The 22030-nt window shown below is 34.1% G+C and overlaps 1 protein-coding gene and 1 long non-coding RNA gene across 2 annotated transcripts; one reads left to right on the top strand and one right to left on the bottom strand.

Annotated features, from left to right (window-relative positions):
• Nucleotides 1–985: 985 nt before the first annotated feature.
• LOC130499071 (uncharacterized) lies at nt 986–2503 on the bottom strand. Its single transcript, XM_056992974.1, has 4 exons — nt 2347–2503; nt 1954–2079; nt 1701–1874; nt 986–1618 (listed from the first exon to the last, which is right to left on the bottom strand). The coding sequence occupies exons 1-4, from the start codon at nt 2501–2503 to the stop codon at nt 1047–1049; spliced, it is 1029 nt and encodes a 342-aa protein (XP_056848954.1). The 3' UTR covers nt 986–1046.
• Nucleotides 2504–6428: 3925 nt separating this feature from the next.
• On the top strand, nt 6429–7765 carry LOC130498601 (uncharacterized). Its single transcript, XR_008937494.1, has 3 exons — nt 6429–6537; nt 6664–6709; nt 6821–7765. It is a non-coding gene; the product is annotated as an uncharacterized LOC130498601 (long non-coding RNA).
• The last annotated feature ends 14265 nt before the right edge of the window (nt 7766–22030 follow it).

Below are 22030 nucleotides of genomic sequence, written 5' to 3'. Positions count from 1 at the left end.
ACTAAAGCCAAAAACTCAAAATGAAATGAAAACCAAGTTTGAAATTAAACAAAGGTTTAAAAGCCTCCTCAGGCTATAAGTCTTAGAAACAATGAAAACAAAGCCCATCGGGCAGAAATCCTAGAGAACACGAAAGAGCATCAGTTCTTAAACTTCTTTGTCATCCGAGCTCTTCTCAGCTCCCTTGCCAGCTGGATCTTCCTCCTCAGGAACCTCCTCCATCTCCTTGTCGCTACCTCCAGAGGCGGTTTCGACTGGGGCTGAGTAAGAACCCACCAATCCCAAATTAGAACCGAACTCTTCGGAAAAGGAGAGGTTAAACATATTAATCTCGAAAGTACCTGAACTCTCAGAGAGTTGGGGAAGAGGGAGCTTGCCAATCGAGAAGTCCGAAACCTGAGCCTTCTCGTACGCCGCAACAGCTTCCGGCATTAGCGCCACCAAGTTATCATACTCATCTTGAGTACTCTTAATCTCACCATCCAGTATGTCCTTCAGGAGCTCGGTGTTGGCTTGAATCTCTTGGGCATGAACCAGGAGGTCAACTTCATCTTTCTTTTTGGAGAACTTCTCCTTGACAATAACCAGAATCTTGTTGTAGGCTTCAGCTACCTCCTTCTTTCCCCTCCGGACGGCTAGCCTGACCTCAGCTTCCTTGTTCTTCTGGCTGTTCTGGGATGTGGAGATCAGCTCCTTGACTTGATACTCGGCTATCTTCCGGGCAGCATCCAACTCCCCAATCTTCCTATTCTTCACCTGGAGGTCAATCAGCTGGCTCTCGATCGTCCCTTGCTGAGCATCACACTTAGAGCCAAGTCTCTTCACCTCGGCTTGGAGATCCGAGATCAGAGCCCGAGTCTGGTTGAGCTCAGTCTTATTGGCCTTGACCAACTCAGTGACCTGGGCTAATTCCTCAGCGCTAGGAGCATTGCGTACAGCGTCCTCAAACTTGAATTGAGCTCTGTTAATAGCTCCAGCCAGCTGCGGAAAACGGAAAATGACTTAGCAAAATCTTCCAAAGACAAAGCTGAAAAATGAAATAAACTTCATACCTGACCCATGTGATGAGCAATATCGACGTACTCATCCTTGTGCGTGATATTGGAGATCGAGGGGAGGGGACACCCGGGACTCTTCATGTGCCTCATCAGAGTAGCCAAACCCCACGGATCGTCCAAGACCGATCCAGGCTTTGAATGAGAAAAGGTCCAGCCAACGGTTCCTCCTCTAGAGGAGGAGGAGGAAGACCTCGAAGGTCTATCAACCTGGTCGGTTCGGGACCTCTTGTTCCTCGGGGGCTCAGACTCCGGAGGGTCCCTCATTACTTGAGGATCAGCTTCAGTCATCGGGACCTCGGAGGGAAGGCCAACTTCCTGAACCTTGGGTTCCGAAGAGACGACACCTTTAGCAGGGGCAGAGCCTCCTTCATCAAGAACCTCCTTCACAGAGTCAAGGAAGGATCCCCCTTGGTTCTTATCACTCCCTCTAGAGGAGCTGGCAGCCTTGGTCGATCTACCCCTGGAACGGAAGGAAGGTTGAATTGGCATCTTCTGTGATTGAGTCTTCGAAGAAGTACTTGCTCCGGAGGAAACTTCGAGAATGGAATCACCTTCAGAAACTAAGACATAAAAAAAAAAATCCATTAGTCGCATAAGACAAATTCGGATAGTAAAAATCATGAATTGTGAATAAAAAGATACCTTCTAAACCAGCAACCGTCACTGAATCAGGGAAGGACGCTTGGTACCGATCATGGAACCTAGCTGATCCAACTCTCGAAGTAGTGTAAGCTACCCAAGTGTTAGGGCTATGCTGTAGCTTCCTGTAGAGAGCTCTGGTAAGTTTGCTAGATAACTTGACAGGATCTTTGATTTCTGTAAAAAGAGTCAAAAGGCGATTAGCACAACATGACAAACAAAAATAAACATGTAAGCATATCCCTAAAATCCTAACCGGAAATATCAGACCATGCGTTCCTAAGGTCACGGCCTACAGGAACCGTGGAAGGGTCAATCTTGACATAAAAGTACTTCCTGCGCCAGTCGTCATCACTGGCTGAGAACTTGAAAATGCCTAGCCCTGGACGACAGGGGAGATAGTAGGTACCACTCCCGCCATCCTTGGAAGTGCTCTCCTTTATCGAGAAGAGACTCATTAACTCAGATAACCCAACGATAACTCCTTCCTCCTTGGCTCTAGTGATGAACCCGTTTATCACTCGGATGACCGACGGGCAAAGCTGAGGAAGAGCTAGCTGATAATGATCTAAGAGATCCAGCAAAAGGGTGGGAAGAGGAAATCTAAGGTGGCACTTGGAGATATATTTTTCATGAACGCAGAACCAACCCTCCGGAGCGGTCTCAGGGTTCTCGTTTTCAGCACAAGCTCTAACTAGATCGCTCTTGCCGTGAGCTTGAACGGCAAGATTGACAACGTCCTGACCCTTCAAGAGGGAAGGGAAGTGAGGACCGGAGGAGGCGCTTTTGCCGCCTTTCTTCTTCATCCTCTTAACTCTTGCTCCGATCGAGTCTTTACTCTTTTTCTTCTTGGCTTCCGCCATCTTCTCACCAGCTTCCTGTTTGACCTTCATAATACGGGCGCCGGAGGCTGAGATCTGAACTTCGCCGGAACCTTCCTTTCTACTCATGATAGGGAAGGAGAGGGAAAACAGGAAGTAAAGAATAGAATCGATCTAAGGCAGACTCTCAGAGAGAAGTTCAAGATGAAGAACTAGATTGATCGAGAGGCAGATAAAAAAAAAATAATAATAACGACAAAAAACGGTAAAATAAAGAAGAGAGGTGTGAATTACCTTGGAAACCGTCGAGAGGCGTGGAGAAAGTGGAGAGACAAGCAGTTAATTCCCTCAGCTTTATATCCCATCACGTCTCGAAAGTCGGAAATTAAAATTTAAACTCGCGTTAATCCACAGCCGTTGATTTAACCAAAGATAGATTACAGCCGTCCGATCGGATAAGGATAAATGCGGTTGAGATAACTAGTAATCATGATCTCAACAAGAGAATCTAGCTTGGGCGGCTAGGTCTAGCTCCCGAGAATAACGAAACCTCATCTCGAGAGCTGGGGGCAACTGTTGGGCCCGAATATGGCCCGGTAGCTGATCATTTGATAATGAAGATGATGATGGGCCGCGATGAGCCCATCGCGAGTTCTAAGCCTAAGGAGAGCTGAGTAGAAGCCGGAGGCTAAAAACTAAGGATCCTAACTAAGGAGGTCACGACGAAGAGGAAGCTCACGTCACAACCAGAAGAGGCGCAGGACCCGGTCAAGGGGAAGCTGTTGCGGATTCCACCTCAAGTGGAGAGGATCTCGGAGATCAGTTGCAGATAACCTAAAGGAGTCCAAGGCTATAAAAGAAGAAGGTCGAAGATCAAGAAAAGGATCCGAGCCTACTCATATTTTTACTCAACATTCATTGAAACATTCTTACTTGTAATTCTCTCGTGATCTTTATATTCATCAAAGATCATCTTTTGTAACCATCTCATTTCTATTACATCAATACAAATCAAAGTTCATTCATCAAGTTCTTACGGGATTCAGCCCGCGATAATCTTTCCCTAACCTTTTCTAAACATAAAAACCTGATCTAAAATCTAGGTGTGAGTTTTACCCCTCACAGTATGCGTTCTCTTTTCTGTGCAGGTGTTTATTGGTTGTGTCTTCTGTTGTCTGACTCTGTCGCATTCAGGAGTTTTATGAAGATCAGTAGGTTTTAACTTATCGGATTATGAAGTCATGATTCTTAGTGATGGAAACATTTCTATCAGTTTGGGAGTGGAATATAGTGTTCATTGTCGTGAGAATAAGATGTGATCAGGCAGGGATTATTTGGTTGGCTCTGTTACTACTGACGTTTTCATAAGTAAGTAAGAGAGTAAAAAGCAATTCCACTGTTTTTGTTTTGTCTGACTTTCCTTCTCACAATTGTCATTTGCATTTACTATTACCCACATGTGTATTAGCTAATTTATGATGCCTACTGGTATATTTTCTTTTATTTTTTGTTGCTGGTTTGTTTGACTTAGTATTGTAAGAACACTTTATTGAAATTTAAGCGTTAAAAAGTGTTAATATTTTTTGGGGGTTTGGTTTAAGTTTAAGATTTAAGGTTAAACTAGATCATGACCCGCTCGACCGAGCGAAAGTCATTTTTTTAATCTTTGTTTTTACTAAATATTATACATGATCGCCAATGTGTATTAATATAAAATTTTGATAAATAACAATGTGTACTAATGTATTTAAATAAGCAATGTGTTTAATTACTAAATTTGATTTTTAAATTTTATGATAACGTAAAGTAGATTTTTTCTGTATTATTTAAAATATATAGTGCTATATATTTTGTATTTTCAACATTTATCATACAAAACTTACATTGGGGTATTATTTATATGAAAATATGTGTAACCTAATATATTTATATATTATATAAACATATGCACACCCGCACGGGTTTTATTTTTAAAATGTATTCTATATTGTTTAGTTTTATGTAGTATCGAGTTTGTATAATTCAATTTTGTGTTTAAAGAACAATATCAAAACTGTCTTTCGTATGTAAAAATAACATTTTGCAAGCGCGAATTGTGTCTTTTATTGTAACGCAAAATTTTATATAAAACTTATGTTTTTTTGTACATTACGAAATTTAATTTTTTTAAAAATATTATTACGTAATATCAAAGTGAATTTTATCTCTGAGGTCTAATATATTTTGTGTGTAATGGTTCAAAGCATTTTCGATATATATTATATTTCAGTTTGGTTTGTTTTTAGTATTATTGTATAAGTATAATACTATACAATATTACTATATTCTATACAATATATGGAACTATGTGTTATTTGTTTTAGAAAGTAGATTAGGCCCAACGTAGTTATAAGAATAGTCATATCTTTATGTATGTGTCTATGACTTATCTACCTAATGTTATTCGTACTAATAAAATTAATATGACCAATGAAAATATACTGATCAATTTAAAATGAATTGTATAGGGTAATTATAGAACGATTAATATTTTTTAGTATTCTTAGTATATATCTTATTTAAATCGACATGTAATAAATGTAAAAATCATATATGGAATATGGACAAAAAGAAGAATTGTATTTAAGTAAATACATCAATGCAAAGTTAGACTATGGTATGTATTATATATAAAGAATGAGACATTTAATTTAAATATATGAGGTCCACCTTTAAAAATCTACCTAGAATAAGTTGTAATGTTCCTGTTTTAATAAGATAGATTTAAAATTTGATTTTAAAATATTAGAGTTTTCAGATTTTACTCACTTTTACAAATAGTCACGAAAATAGTCACGATAGTTTTATAAATAATCACGACAAAAACTTTTGTGATTAGCTTGTAACTAAAAAATATTTTAATGAATTAGTCGCATTATTAGCCACATTTTATTTCATTACTATTTTGTCAGGAAACAATTGTGACAAATCATGGCTATTTTTAGTCATGTTTTGTTTTGTGACAATTTTGTGGCTTTTAAAGCCACAAATTACACAAATATTCTCATTTTGTATTTTGTGACTATTATGGCTATTTAATGACTATATTTTTTAAAGTAACGTTTTTCGAGTCTTTTTGTGACTGTAGGAAAAATTTCTGCTCGTAAGGTATTTCTCAATCTTCCAATAATAGACTGAAGAAAACTGAACCGAGATTGATATATTGTATGGATTAGTTCTTGATCAGGGTCTGAGATTAATTGATGTTCTCGATGGTTTTTCCAATAAAGATGCTTTATATTTTGTGCCAAAGATTTGAACTTTTCAGAGTTTTTATGAATATTTGGATCACAGTTGTTAACTTTCAGCTTTGTTTACTTGCTTGATATTTATCCGAACCCAAACACTAGTTCGATGATTTTGTTTGCTTGCGAGATTGAAAACGATGAACACAAGAACACACCCAATTGTTTACCTATACTTCATTTACTACTGTCATGGAAGAGATCAAAATTATCAAGCACTCAACTATAATCAATAATATAAAGTTCTGGTGACAAAGAATACCACGGAAATACACTTCTAGTAATTGGATCCTTCTTCAAACGACGCTGGAGTAGCTTCTTCTTCGTTCTCGGATCAATCGCCTAAAGGTAGAACTTTATATATTTTGAATCTCTCTCTTCTGTAACTGATTCAGTTACACTTTTTTCTCAGGTGTTAGACTGACGAAGAAGAAGACTGTTATGGTCTTTATAACCACTGCTGACTTTACCCAGGCTTGGGCTCTAAACAGATGCGGCCCAGATCCTTTACGTTCTTGATTCAATAGATCGGCCCAAACTACGGCCCCACGGTGAATATCTGAAGACAAAGCCCACTAATCTCCACCTCTTTGACTTCAGACATTCCGACCAAAACTGTCTATCTCATTTTCTCTCTCCTGTCTCTTCGCTCTCCCTTCTCTTTAGAAAAATCTGTGAAGAACTCTTAAACTCTACATCTCTTTTGATCTTCTTCACTTCTCCTTTGTGACTCAGGTAAGTTCCTCATCTTTTATACTTGCCTTTCACTTAGATCGAGTCGGAGAACCTTATATTTGTTTCAAACTAGAAAGTAACATCTTATGTTCTTGTTTTGCATGTCTACTTTGTGAGATTCTTTAGCTATTAAGCTCATCCACTTCAACAAACCTCTGTATGTCTTCCACATGTAACGATCCTTTCCCAATCTAACTTCCTCAGCATGCATGACTTCTTTTTATCTGTTAATCCCTCGATCTTGAGTACTAATATCTTTATTTCTCTGTCTTTGAGTTTGCAGATATGACCATGATGGTCAACCCTCGATTGGTTAAATTTTCGAGAATCATGATGACTCTTATCGGATTTCTCAGATAGTCCACATGGGGACATTTTCTATCAAGGACTTGAATCTTTTTCCGATGACTCCACCTGAAACTTCATTCTTGAGATCTTCGTGACCTCTTCTTCGCAAAATTTAACTCCTTCTCGACTTGTAATTAAGTAGATACCAAGATCTCTACTGATGTACAAAAACTAACTCAAGATATCACTTTGTTTCTGCATAACAAGACATCTCCTAATTTACCTAGAGCCACCCAGTGTCTTCAGCACACATTTAAGAGATAACAAAAGATATGAAGCTTCGTGCCAGGTACGCACTTAGTTAGGAAGTCTGCCGGATTCTTAGAAGTATGGATCTTTGCTAGGTTTATGATCCCTTAAGAGACTATATCCCTGATGAAATTAAACTTTGTATCCATGTGCTTATTCCTTTGATGTGAACTGCGTTTTTAGCTAGATAAATTGCACTCTGTGAATCATAGTGTATCCTAACACTGTCTTGATTGTACCCTAATTTTTTGCAAAACCCTTTCAACCAAATAACTTCCTTCACTTGTAGAATTAAGGCCATGAACTCCGCCTCGGTGGTGGAGAACACCACTACTGACTGACTTCCAGGACAAAATATTCCCTCTAACTTGAAACACAATACCCGAAACCGACCTTCTCTTGTCTTCATTCGTAGCATAATCTGAACCAGAATAACCTTCAACATTGAACTCTAAAGATTTCTTAAATGTCAAACACTGATTATAAGCCCATGCCTCATATCTCAGAACCCACTTCACAGCTTCCTAATTGTCTATGCGTGGAATCAGTGTCAGTGGATTTGTTCATCAATATCACATATGTTGCATGTAGTTGATCATCATATGTAACAATATTAGAGATTCTATGTTGATGTAATTGTTATCCAGTTTTATAAAAAGATATAATTATTTTCCTTGATTAATATCGCATACATAAATGTTTTCGCCAATTTAAAATAATATAATTTTAAAACTAACATGAGAATTATCTTCATCATCATTTAAGATATTCATGAATAATGATTTTGCTTCAATGTAAAAAAAGAAGAAAATATGGAGAGATAGTTATTAGGGCATCTCCAACTTCACTCCATTTTTTACTCTAAAATGGACTATAAGTAAGAAAAAAGTACTTCAATACTACTCTATTTCCCACTCTATAATGGAGTTTACTTCATTTATGGAGTAATCTATTTTTTGTTTGTTCATCACTTCATAATAGAGTGTGAAATGAAGTCGGGTTGGAACATTTTTACTCCATTTTTATTTTTACACTATTTTGGAGGAAAAAATAGAGTTCTACATTAGAGATGCTCTTAAGATTGTAAAACAAAATGGTGGTTGAGAGGATGTTAGCATAAAATTTATTTTCAAAAAATAATAATTAAGAAATGGAACAATGAGCCTCATTGAATACACAATTAATTTAGTTTCTAGCATAACTAAAAAATACTAGATGGTTGGCCCGCATAAGGTGCGGATAAAATTTTCCAAGTATTATATAAAATTAGTAAATTAATTCTTTGGCATTAGTGTCTCGGGTACAATTTGGCATCGGACCAAAGGAGTTTATGTTTGCTTTCTTGTCTTGTAACTCTCCGAGACTTGTTTGTTAGACCGGAGGTGTACCTTACTTGGCATTAACTCTTTGGGTTATACATAAGTTATGTTTGCTTTATGTGTGTGTAAGCCGAAATGTGTATGTCTGTAAATGTCCCTTTTGTGTTTGCCTTCCTTCTCTTTTTATACTCGTGTTCGTTCTGATATATCCTCTTCAATGACTTCATTTCGATCCCAATCAGAAACCCCCAAAGCATAATTCTTTCGATCAAGTCTTATTATCTTGCTGCGACCTTGATGACCATCGGCTTCCAAGTCTGTTTAGTTTGAGATCAATCTGATCTCTTATCATCTTGCTCCTTCATGCTCTTCTCCAAATAGATTGGGAATCTGGGTCCAACATTAGATAAATATCATAAATGATGTCTCTTACTGGTTTCACCTTTTTTGTTAGTTATAATAGAAATCTGACATTTCTCTGCAAGTGTAAGCTAAAGTTTAGTAGTGTCAACTCAACTAAAAGAGCGAGTAGTGCGACTGCCCCATGATCCATGATATTTGGGATATAATTTTTTTTGAAATGATTTTTAATTAAAAACCAAATTTTATTCAGAACAAAAATAAATATACATGTATTTCTAAAATTTTTATTTGTTTTTATATCTATATTTTATAAAATTTTAAATAAATACTTTTAAAAATCATACTAAAATTGTATTTTTAACTATTAAAGAGTCTACAAAAAACTTGGCACAAGGGCTTTTATAAACAATGAGCCGCCTCTGAAGTTCAGTAGGAAAAGGGTTCCAATGCTTCGAGAATGTGATAAAGTTCACTAAGAATCATCAAAATTCAGACATACTGATACGCCGACATCGTGTGATTGATAAAAATCAACCAAGGAAAAATAGAGTTTCACCTTTTTCAAAAAAAAAAAAGAGTTTCACTTACGTAATTTTTATTTTAACAGAAAAAGAAATGGAGAATATATAGGTTTCTGTGAAAAGTATAAAATAAAGAAGCAAACAAGATGGTTCCCAGATTTGGCTATCCCACTTAGCTCTGTTGGAATCCTAGTTCGAGAGCACCACATCCTCTACCAACAAGTCAATTCTCCCATGCCCCTCTCTTTTTTCCCTTTTTATATACCCTTCCCAAAACTATGAAAGGGAGCCTTTTCTCCCAAAAAAAAAACTACCATTATACGATAGAACCTCTATAAATTAATAATAATGAGATTTTGAAACTTTATAATTTATAGAGATATTAAGTTACCAAAAAATATCTTTTTAGATTTTTTCTATTTTTGAATAAATTTATTTGTAAAACAAAAATATATTTTATTTTACCATATATACATTAATAAAATTTTAGAAATTTGACTTTCATATTGTTTTATTATATTACCTGGTTTATATTTTTATATTTTATATACTCAAATTGGTTTGTCGATATAGTTTTACTAAATATTATCACATTATATTGAAATGTTAAGAAAAAATAGAAGTGTTTTTATTGTGAATATAAAACCAAGAATGTTATTTTTAATTTGTACTTTATGAAATGTATATATAGATATATTATTAGTTTATGATTTTAATGGGACCATATATTTACATAAGATTTTTTAAAAACTTATTATCTTATTATTTTCTCAATTTGTGTCATATTCTAAACCGACCCAACTCAGAATCGAATAAATTTATTAATTTATAGAGATTATTAGTTTATTAAGCATTAATTTATAGATGTTCTACTGTAAGTGTTTTGCTACCTAAATATTTCAATATTTGTATCTTAAAACTTAAATCTACAACGGAAAATGTATATAGTGGACCATATTTATTTTTGATTTTTTTTTACGTGATTTAAATATGAGATATCATAAATGTCATTTGTATATAAGTTGTCTAATCCAACATTCACACCTAAAAGGCTAAAGGTAAATGTATTATATTAGGTTTTGTATCCTATAATGTGGAATTAAGGAGCAAATATAGCATGATTTCCACTCTAATCCCCTTGTAAATAAGTATCTTTACGTATGTTGTCTCTTTATTAAGATCGAATTTAAGTTGACATTAAAGGGAATGTAAGACAACAACATAATCAATCACATCTTACACAAAGCAGAAAACTAGAATAAGAATAATTATTGACACAAAAATATGTGAGATATCACATCTTACATATAGGAGTCATCGTACCGTATCCTCCATTCACATGTATCGGAAAATAGACATATCAAAGCTGAATATCTTTGTCTAGAGATCATATTCCCTTAGTGTGCATATAAATCCCCCATTTATAAAATTTCTAAATATCTAAAAATATCGTTGATCCTTTGTCTTTTGAGTTTTTTTATTGGCGTTGTTTTTACTGGATCTTTCAGTCGTTTGCCAAACGTTTAACTAATCCAGAAGCGAAAACAACCATAATTACACATAAATTTTAGTGAAAATACAAATACAATCAGCTTCACTGATTTTAACTAATCTGTTTTGTTGCAACTGCTCCAGCGACCGATGTAACTAGTAGTGACGACATTTCCACTGACCTTTTCAAAAAGAATCCTAGAAGTTGCGTTTCTTTACCTCACTATGACTATGAGACATCATTTCAAGCGAAGACTGTTACTGACAGAGAAATTGTAACCATATCTTAAGAATCAGTCATGGCGCTTTCTCTTTCAGTAAGGAATGTTTATTCTTGTTTTTTTAGCACAACTTACTTTCATTCAATCAACTTGAAGAAATACAAACGTGAGAGGAAATTAAGGATCTTAAAACCAGGCCCGGCTTAATAGTTTCCAAGATCCTGAGCTAAGAAAAATAAAAAAACCCTAAATTTTTTATTTCGCTAAATAAAGGCTCTAAATTTTTTATTTCATTCTTGTTTGCTAAATAAAGGCCCTAATTCTTGTTATGGATTTATAAAATAACTTTTATTCTTATGCTTACAGAAGAATTTAAAAAAAAGATGGACAAAGGTAAGAAAAAAAATATGGACCTTTTTTACTAGCTAAATTTTTATAATATGTTTTGGACCCTGTGCATATGTACTTCCAGCACATGCACAAAGCCGGCAGTGCTTAAAACATATGCTACAATAGCAAAAAAGATCAAACAAGATAATTCTTCATAAGATGTTGACATCAAAAACAAGACTACGCTTGAATGCGTCGAAGAAGCGTTTGCGACAAATTCGGACGGTTGAGATTTAGTCACCTTATGTTCTGACATTGAGAGCCAATCCGAGCCAACGATAAGAACAAATAATACTGATTTTACCTTTTGCCCAGTATAGACTGCTACATAAGGTAACAAAACCAGTGAATAAGCTGAAGCAAACGCTCGATAATAAACCGAGGGAACCTCTCCATTCATAGAAAGGAGGTATGGTAGTGAGATACTCTCCTCGATAGAGGAGAAGGATGAAACTGGTAACTATTTCGATAGACCCACCGAACAATTCCATAAAGAGAAATATGACAACACTTGCATAAAATAGATCACAAGAGGAACTCCTCGGAAATATTTGATCTAGTAAAAAACATCAATCATGTAACTAGATGACTCTTGGTGCAATGCATATATCTAGGTATTAGTTGACTGAAAAAGAGCCTGTCAGCTCTAATAGTGTTATTGTGCCAAGCCCACACGTAAATACTTCTCGGCCCATTAGCAAGCGGCTTATTTGGAGAAACCATAGGATGAGCGATGGAGATGGAAAGGAGTCAGATGCTGCTGTTTAAGATGCGGATGCAGCCCGAACTTTGCGAGTATTCTAATCTGGAACTAGTGGAACCACACAAACGCCCAACATTTTACAGGTTACAGAATCAGAAACTAGATCTACAAACATAAAGCAGAATAAAAGGATTTGGTCCTAGCAAAGAAAGACTAAGGAGGCAAGCCTCCAAATCTCGGTTCACTTTCTGGTACACATAGGTTCGGGTGTTCAATTCTGATCCTTCACCATCTGCCTTCAGAGTCCTCCCTGCGGCCAAAGACTCGACACCAAACCTTAATCATCGATGTTTGCTACAGAACTATCGTCTTTTCAAAAGTCCGAGAAACCGCCTCATCCCTTCTAACTCTATACATCTGTCGTCACCTAATACACACTAAACCGTCGGGACAAAGATCTAACTTACGGTGAATGACTATGCGGTTTCTGATCTCCTCCCGGTTGTCCTCTAAACATAGAGAGCATACTTTCGACAAGCCACCAGGACCTGTCCGATTCACCTAGATGGAGTACTATGGGTTTTGACCCAAAATCGCTTAGTATTCAAATATATATATATATATATATATATATATATATATATATATATATATATATATATATGTATATTTTTTACAAATCTGCGTATATAAACAAAATAGACTATAACAAAACAGAATTTATGTAATGCAAGTGAAAGTTTGAATTTATGGATTTATACACATTATGCTATTGTATAAGAATGGTTATATACAACTAGCTTTCATCTTTAGTGATACTGAATCTATAATTTTATTTATTTTTTATCAATTTTTCCGTTATTAAAAATATCCATGAAATAAGAAAATTGTATCTCGAACCTAAATTAAATTTATGTTAAAATACCACAACTTAATGCTGTTATTGAAATATTTTTTATTCAAGATAAATTGACAATTATAAAAGTATTGATTATCACCTGAAAATATTACTAGATTGTCAAAATACATTTCTAGATTACAAAGCTGTAATTGGTAAAATCTTACAACTTTATTTATGTTTTTGATATATTATAAATATCTTTTAAATTTATGATCTATCTATCTTAATTTATGTGAAAATAAATCAGCTATTTTTCATTTTTTTATGATGTCTTGTTTACTCATCAAGCCTATTTTTTCTTTTGTTATTGGGGTAAACACCCGGAATATAAAGCCCAGATTTTTTTGATGCATGTTAGGTCCGAGATTCATTAGGGTTAAACTTAGGGTTTTCGCATGCAGAAAGTTAAGAACTCCTAGTTTTCAAAGTACCTGTTGGATTTGGTCTTGTTAGTCTTGATCTTCAATCCACATAAGAACGTTTGTATTGTTAAAGAATTTAATGGACTGATTTTGTTGATGTGAGAGACTATTTGCATTATTGTTTGATGCTTGCTTATGATTAATTTTTTGTGAGCTAGGTTGGTATAAAGAGTTGAATGCTTAAGGTTAAATGATGCATGTATTGAACTGGTTAAATGAAAGGATGCTAGGATGTGTTGATCGTAATTGGTAGTGTGCGCTTAGATGATGGTTCGCCTCGTGGAGACGTGGTTGTATCCAGTAGGGGATGCCGAGTGGAGGCGTGGTTGTATCCACTTTGGTCCGCCAGATGCAGGTGTTGTTAGAATGTGGCGTCGACGAGTGCATTAAGGGCTGTCGAGTGGGGGCGTGGTTGTACCCATTGTGATAAGTTTGGAATGAGTTGAGTTGTGAACGTGATGATTGCATGTTGGTGTTGATTGTGTGATTTATTGACCATTGTATTTGAATCGTATTCTCTGAGAATAGTCAGTCCTTGTTCTTTATTGAGCCATATGGTTTGTTCATGCGGGGAAGTTGTCTCAATGAATAATCCATTTGCTTATGTCCTCCTTTCCGTTTATGTTTTTTTCTTATGTTTACAGGACTGTGAATAGAACTACCAAATATAAGTTGGTTGGTGGATTTAAACAGAAAGAACATGTTTGGAAATCTTTAGACCACTGGTGAGACACGATAGCTTATCTTTCAGCGTAGACATGTGTCTCTATTTCTGCGCTCTGAACTCTGATCGGTGGTTTTGGGGAAGCGGATGTTAGAGAATATATCAGTCTAATTGTGTCATTTGATAAACTTGGAGTAGAGAACAAAATCCATATCCAGTAGAGCATATCTACAAGGAAAAATGATTGCAGACTACATGAAGTGTTGACCATCACATGACTAACCATGCAAACTAAACTAATGTATATCTAACCACGCAAATTATATGTTGTGCATGAAAACATCCCTTATATTTACGATGTTATGTAGTTAACATCACAAGTTTAATTTCATTGTTCCAAAATATGGATGTCAGAGACCGTTTAAATATATCGTTTTATCAATTTAAGTAAAATATGATCGACTCGATTGTAGTTTAACTAAAATAAGATTTTGACCCGTTTCCTAAAAGCGCAAGAATACTTTTTAACAGTATATGAAATCAATATGATTTAACAATGTTTATAAGTAGTGTTTTAACATTTTTATTTTAGTGTATTTAAAACTATATAATTGTATTATTTTATTATATTAAATATGAAATTTATATAAGATATTATTTTATTTTATTTTAAATTATTTTAATTTGTTTTTATGAACTTTAAAGAAAATATTTGCAATTCGTTTGATTAATTGTGTGATATATACTTCTTTGATAAATTTTTAACCTTAATTGATGTCAATTTATTGACTCTGACATTTTAGTTTATTTTAAACTTATATGATGTCAACTTAAACCAATCTTGTGTATATATTTATATAATTTTAAGAATAAAATAATCAAGGAATAAGAATTAATCTAATATGAAAGTTTTACTAAGTTTAAATGAATACAAACTTTTTTTTGAAAAAAAAAAATATATATATAATATATATATATAATTCACTAATTTAATTAATTTCATATTAAAAAATGTTAGTGTCAATAATTGACAGTAAATAAATTTTATAATATTTTTTTATATTGATTAACCATAGAGTAATGGACAGTTTTGACAGCCATTGATCATCGCACCTCAGCATCCGATTTCTTCAGGAAATGTAACACTTCATGGTTATTAAGATATTGTCCGAGATCTCCCTGCCCGGAACAAAAGCGGACTGGTTTTCTGAGATAATCGAAGAGAGGATTGGATGGAGCCTTCTCGTCATTATCTTGGACATAATCTTATACTGGACGTTGCATAATGCAATGGGTCGGTAATCACTAACAGATTGGGGGGCTTAATATCTTGTGTATTAGCCTGAGATGAGTCTCATTAATCTTTTGTGGTAGGAGCTCTGTTTCGAAACAGGTTTGAATTTCTGCAATAATTTCCGCTCCAATTGCCTCCCAATTTGATTGAAAGAAACTAGCTGAAAACCCGTCCGGACCGGGGGCTTTATCTGCACGTATAGAAAAGACAGATTCTCTAATCTCTTGAGGTGATGGTGGCTTGATCAGTGCCTCGTTTTCTTCTGTAGTGATGATTGGGTGCAAAGCTTGAGCTATAATGTCATCTCTGTTTCTACTTCCCTTCGAAGTGTACAACTTATTAAAGTACTTTGCAATAACTCTCCCAATCTCATGCTCTGTATAGACCGTTTTACCTTCTTCATCCTCGATAACTGAAAAGGAGTTGGCTTTTCTTCTGTTTTTTTGAAACCGCGTGAAAGAATCCGGTATTTTGATACCCCAATCTAAGCCACATCAATCTACTTCTTTGTTTCCAGTAGCTTTCTTCTGCTTCGTAAGCTTCTTTAAGTTATGTGGTTACTTTGTCTATATGCTTCATGTCATTCTCTGCGCTGGTGAGAGCAGCTTCTAGCTCTATTTTCTTCTCTCCGATTAATTATCTGCTATTTCTGTGTTGCTTCTTGTTCCACTCAGAAATGGCTTGTCTCATCAGGATAATGCGCTCTCTAACCGACTTCTTTGTAGCCTCTTTACAGACTTTTCTTACTAGCAGCTTGACCTCCAAGTTATCTTTCAACCGCCTGTCATAGCAGAAATGACATCTGCACTTATGTCTTACATACTTGAAACTGGTGAGTAATAGTTTATGATCTGAGGCCTCATATGCCAGATAGTGGCTTCGCGCTGTTGGGAACAGCTCTGCCCAGGAAGAGTTTGTTGCCGCTCTGTCAAGACGGCATCTTACGAGATGGTCTCCCCTAGTGCCTCTCCAAGAAAGTGGTTCGCCAGAGTGATGAAGGTCATAAAGGTCCCCCACAGAATAGAATGTTCTTAGATCATTAAAAGATCCTTCCTCCCTTCTTGGACCTCCCACCTTTTCAGCATTGTCGAGCAGATCATTAAAGTCCCTTGTAATAAACCAGGGAGCATCCCTAGTGTTTGCGTTTTCCACCAGATAATTTCAAAACATATTGCGTTTAGGTTTATCAACATCTCTATACACGAAAGACACATAAAAAATTCATTGAAATTCAATACAAGTGTCTATTAAATTTGAAGATAAGCTCAGTACTTGTACTTTAGTTTTCTGATTCTAGAATAGAGCGAGCCCTCCAGCCCCATGCCCTGTCCATCTAATCAAAGATGATGGTCAAACAACAGTTGTTCTGCCTCCTTTAAAACAAAGCTATCTTGATTCTTCGTTTCCGTGAGGAATAATATGCCGGGATGAAAATCACGTTTCAGCTCCCGCAATCGACGAACTGTCCAGGGGTTCTCCATCCCCTTGCAGTTCCAGCTCAGTATGTTTAAGGAAGAGGAGGAGCTGGATCGCGAAAATCCACCCTTTTTCTTGTGGCCTTTGGTACCATGTTCCTCAGTGGAGCGTTATCAGAACTGTGCGTCCTTTCAGAATTTCCCAACGAACCTCTAGATGCACTAGGTTTGTTTCTCAATCGTTTTGGCGCGTTCTCTGCTTCCGTCTCTGCTATCAGTCTTCGTCTGCAGACAGGAGATTTGGTGCTGACCTTTCTCTTCCGTGAACTAGTGCCAGCTAGAGTTAAGGGGCTGTTTGGCACATTTCTTCTTCCTGGTGGTCTACCAGGTTTCCGTTTCATAATTGGCAACTCCTCCTGTTCATCAATAGTCTCCACAGGAGGAGCTCCTAGGCATAATGATACAGTATTCTTGGTGATATGTTCGGCAGAGCACATAACTCTCTATCCTGCGTATTTTCATGTGCCTCCACTGGGTCTATAGTATGTGTTCCTAGGCGGAGAGTTGCAGGGATTCTTGATGTTGGGCTCAGAGACTTTGCAGGTTTATCAGTATGATTTACATTCTGTTTTGCCAAGAAATTCCTGGCTATGCGAGCAGCTGATTGCTCCAGCTGCCCTTTCTCCTCTGCTTGTTTCACCCTCTCCTGTCTTGCCATACTCTCAGTTGGGTCTGCGACTTTGGTATATTGCAACACTATATCTCTAACCTCTCTCAGCGCCTCTTCCAAGGTGTTTTGTCAATTTCGAGAGGTTCTCTCTGTAGGGGATTCTCCCTTACAGTATAGTTTGCCAGTGCTTTTGACGAGGAAGACTCATCCCTATGTATATCTTCTCTCACACGATGGTTGTCATGGTCATGATGGCTAAGCACCTGGCCTTCAGATTCTCTTGCAGATTGTCGTGTTTTATTCTCCACCCTTCTAACCGCAGGGTAGATTTGTTGTCTTGAGGTATTCTCATAATTGTCTCTTCTCTTATATGGATGGTACCTTGTTGTCTTCTCCACATTCTAACCTCTATCTCTCCAGGATTCCCTGCCTTCTCTATGACTGGAAAAGTTATTTCCGTATCTTTGATCTTTCCGTGTTGGGAATGAGTTACGCTCGGCTCTTCACTAGAAAAAAATTCTCTGACAATAGATTATTTCCTGAAGTCCTTATTCTCTGATCCGGAAGATCAAACTTTCATTGGCCTGGTTCTAGATGTTTCTTTAAATACCATCTGAACTAAGAATCTATGCTGTTAAAAAAAGAAAAGAAAAATGTTCCAAAAACCTATGTTGCAAGCCTGTGATTTCAAAAGCTAAAAATATCAATATTATAATAATAATATCACAAAACAGATTAACAATAATTAAAAACTAAATTAAATAATATCTTTTATATATATATATAATATCTTATATATATATATATATATATATTTGTATTTAATATAAATAAAATTATATAATTATATAGTTTCAAATACACTAAAATAAAAATGTTAAAACGTTACTTATCAAAATTTTATTAAAACATGTTGATTTTATAAATTAGATACATCATATTTTAATTGATGAAAAAGAGATTTAAACGGTTTTTGACATATACCTCATTTTTTAGATGAATGAAACTAAAACTCGTGATGTTAACTACATAACATCATAAAATTAAAAAATATTCCTTTGTATCATATACTTTGTGTATCTATGTATACATTATTTTAGTTTGCAAGGTTACTCATACGATAGCTAATACTTCGTATAGTCAGCAATTATTTTTCCTATCTACAAATCTAGCGAATTTTGATTGTCGTATTCATATCCGAATAATATATATCAATAATAAGCGACTAAAACTGTAAAAAGCAAAATAATATCAATCAATTGAAAATTCGTCCAACAAGACAATGATTAAACCCCTTTAGCATAGACAGTATGGAATCCACTCCTCGCACCACCAAACGATGTCCTATTACTCGTTTGCTTAACCTAAAATAATAAAGATGCCGAATCAAAAATATCTCTCAATATTTTTTAATGTAGAACTAGATTCTGACCCGCCCTTCGAGAGGGCGGGTATATTTTTTGTTTTACCTTTTTTAAAAAAATAATTTTTATATTTGTGTTATTTTTAATCATATTTACGTTTAATATTAATTTAATTTAGTAAAATTTGGTAAATATATTAAATATGTCAAATTGTATAACCATACATTTGTGTCATATGCATAATAGAGATTATTTTAAACTTTATTCTTAAAGTTTGCAACATATTACATTTATAATAGTTTCCTAATATAATTAGTCAAGAATATTTTGTACCTAAAAACCCCGATTCAGAATCGACTCGAAAATCAAAGTCTCGTACTCTATTAGACTTGACCTATATAGTCGAACAGTTTTTAAAGTGTTATATCCAACAACCAATATCAAATCTAACCCGCACCGAAAACTGAATTTTTTTTTTTTGAAAAATGTCTTAAGAAAATAATTTTTAATAGCTATTCTATTAAAAAAACAACATGACTATTGATATAAATGTAGTCAAATTATTTTAATACAATTATTAAATTCTGACCCGCCTTTAAAAGGGTGTATTTATTTTTTGTTTTACATTTTAATTTTTTTTTAATTAAGGATTGATATATTTTTTGTTTTATGTTTTAGAAAATTAATTTTTATATATGTGTTTTTAGTTATATTTGTGTTTTTCTTTGTATTATATTTTTATTAAATGACTATTAAAAGAATTTAATAGTTATATTAAAATAGTTAGACCACACTTATATCAATAGGTCATGTTTATATTTTAATACAATAGATTAAACCTATTATTAATTATTTAAGAACACGAATATGATTTAGAAACACAAATATGAAATTTTTTTTTAAATGTAAAAAAAAAAATATCCGTTCTTTAAGGACGGATCAAAATCTAGTATTCTGTTAAAATATATATATATACAGATGGGTTAATATGTTATTCACTAACTTTAAGTATATTCACATTTAATAAATAATTTTAATCAATTAACCTATTTAAAACTTGTTAAACAAAAATCCGTCATTTTCACCGTCTAGAGTAACAATTAAGCGAAGAACACTATGTATGAATGAGTGTGAGGTCCCATATTGACTATAACTGCTCTCTTTGTGAGTATATATTTTTATAAATAATAATTCCATAATAATATCAACTTAAATAGTTTTAGTAATCTTAAATTTACTTCCAAAAATATACTTTGTAGATCATAAATTTAAGTTTAGTATATTTATGTACCAAATATAAGTTCGATATTTGTTGTTTGTTGATTTATACATAGCCCATAAAATAGGAGTTTATAAATGGCTATAGAAGGTGGTTAAGTTTTTTTTAAAAAGAAGGTGGTTAAGTTTTTTTAAAAAGAAAGTGGTTGCGTACGTTTTTCAAATGCAGTTATATTTAGTTATATTTAATGTTATGCAGTTATATTTAATGTCATTCAGTTATAGATGCAGCTATATTTTTAATGTGGACACAACATTTTATCAATCAGTCATACCGCTGTTTTAATAGTATTGATAGGGTTTTGCATTTTGTAAATATTTCATGTCGAAACCTGTTATCCCTTTTTTGTTTAGTATTTAGTAGTTATTTGGTATCATATGTATAAAAATGTAGATAATTTTAATTAAGTAATTAATAAAATTAATTATTTTTTCTTTAGAAAAATATTCACATCTTTTATTTATCATAATATACGTTAGGGTTTTTGTGTTTGGGCATCTTGATATTTTGTTTATTAAAAATATGGGCGATAACTTATTAAATGAACCGTCTAATATTTGATTGTTTTGTTCCAGATACATTCTGACAAAAGCAATTCTTCATTTTTCTATCTCAACCCTCGGTAACTCTTTGGTAGAGAAAAGAAGATGGCAATCTCCGACAGAATGACTCAATCTTATCCTTAAAGGTAAATCCAATGTACCATACTTTATATTATTGATCTCACATAGCTTGCTCGTTATGTTTGAACATTTCGTACTCAGAATAAACATTTCTCAGATCTAACCTTTCTTCTTTTTATCTGTTTTGCATGTTGGATCGGATTACTTTCTTTCTTATTCCAATGAGATGGAAACTTCTTGCGATAACTTCAAAGTAAATAAGTTCATCTTCAAATTTTATTGGGTACAAATTCATCTGGACCCAAATATACGAAAGGTATAATTTTAAATATTAATAATTATAAAATTATAGATTCATGTACAATACATGATTATTTTAAATTTATTGTAACATACATAATATTTTATTTTTTATAAAACTAAATTTGGATAGAAGTAATGTTTCTTAATTTCATAGTAATTTTCTTCTAAAAATCTTTTCCCCTAATTATTCTTACTGTTTTTTTTATCGCTAGGTCTGCCAATAGGAGTCCACAAACATCTCTACAAATGAAGAGTGACTATATTAATAAACATTGATAAAGTTAAAAATAATTACAGTTCATTTTTTAATTAAAATATTTTAAATTGTCCTTGTTCAATTATTTACTATATATAATATAGATTGTCTTTTATAAGTATTCAAAACACACACATTGACCATTATAGTGTGACCATTTTCAGGAATTACAGATTATGTCATCCAGTCTATGGACTACAACCATTCAGCTGGAAGTTAAGTGTTTTACTAAATACCATCTAAACTTATTAGCAGAAATATTAATCATGTTTTGAGTCGTTTGCATACAATAATATATTTATGAGTAGCTTGCAGTTTTATTACCTTTTTGTCTGCTAGTACGATTCCCAAACTCTCACCAAACCCGACATTTGATGGTTTCAGGTGTGAATCACTTTGGTTTCGATCAACCAGTGCAGCTTCCATGGCCTAATCTCATCAGGGTAAACCATCTTTGGATTGGAATACATTGTGAGTGCTTGCTTTGAGGTTAAAACTTAGTATATATAAGAATAGTAAAGATATTTGGTTTAGGATTTCTTATTGAATATAGTTAGAGAATATAGGCCGTCAGTTATGTAAAATAACATATCTTGACAATCAATTTTTCTCAATTAATAGAAAATTCAATTTTCAGTATTTTATAATAGATATTTGAGTTAATAATATCTCAGCAATTTCTTGTTTTGATTTTTTC

Source organism: Raphanus sativus, chromosome 8 (assembly GCF_000801105.2).
Source record: "Raphanus sativus cultivar WK10039 chromosome 8, ASM80110v3, whole genome shotgun sequence".
Lineage (NCBI taxonomy): Eukaryota > Viridiplantae > Streptophyta > Magnoliopsida > Brassicales > Brassicaceae > Raphanus > Raphanus sativus.
This window is presented reverse-complemented; position numbering and strand designations above follow the sequence as displayed.

What these genes read in the sequence shown, in the direction of transcription:
- LOC130499071 (XM_056992974.1), bottom strand. Translation starts at nt 2,503, where the DNA reads ATGAAGAAGAAAGGCGGCAAAAGCGCCTCCTCCGGTCCTCACTTCCCT. An exon ending in CGCATGGTCTGATATTTCCG is followed by an intron (nt 1,875 to 1,953) that starts GTTAGGATTTTA and finishes CTCTTTTTACAG; the next exon opens with AAATCAAAGATCCTGTCAAG. An exon ending in GACGGTTGCTGGTTTAGAAG is followed by an intron (nt 1,619 to 1,700) that starts GTATCTTTTTAT and finishes TTTATGTCTTAG; the next exon opens with TTTCTGAAGGTGATTCCATT.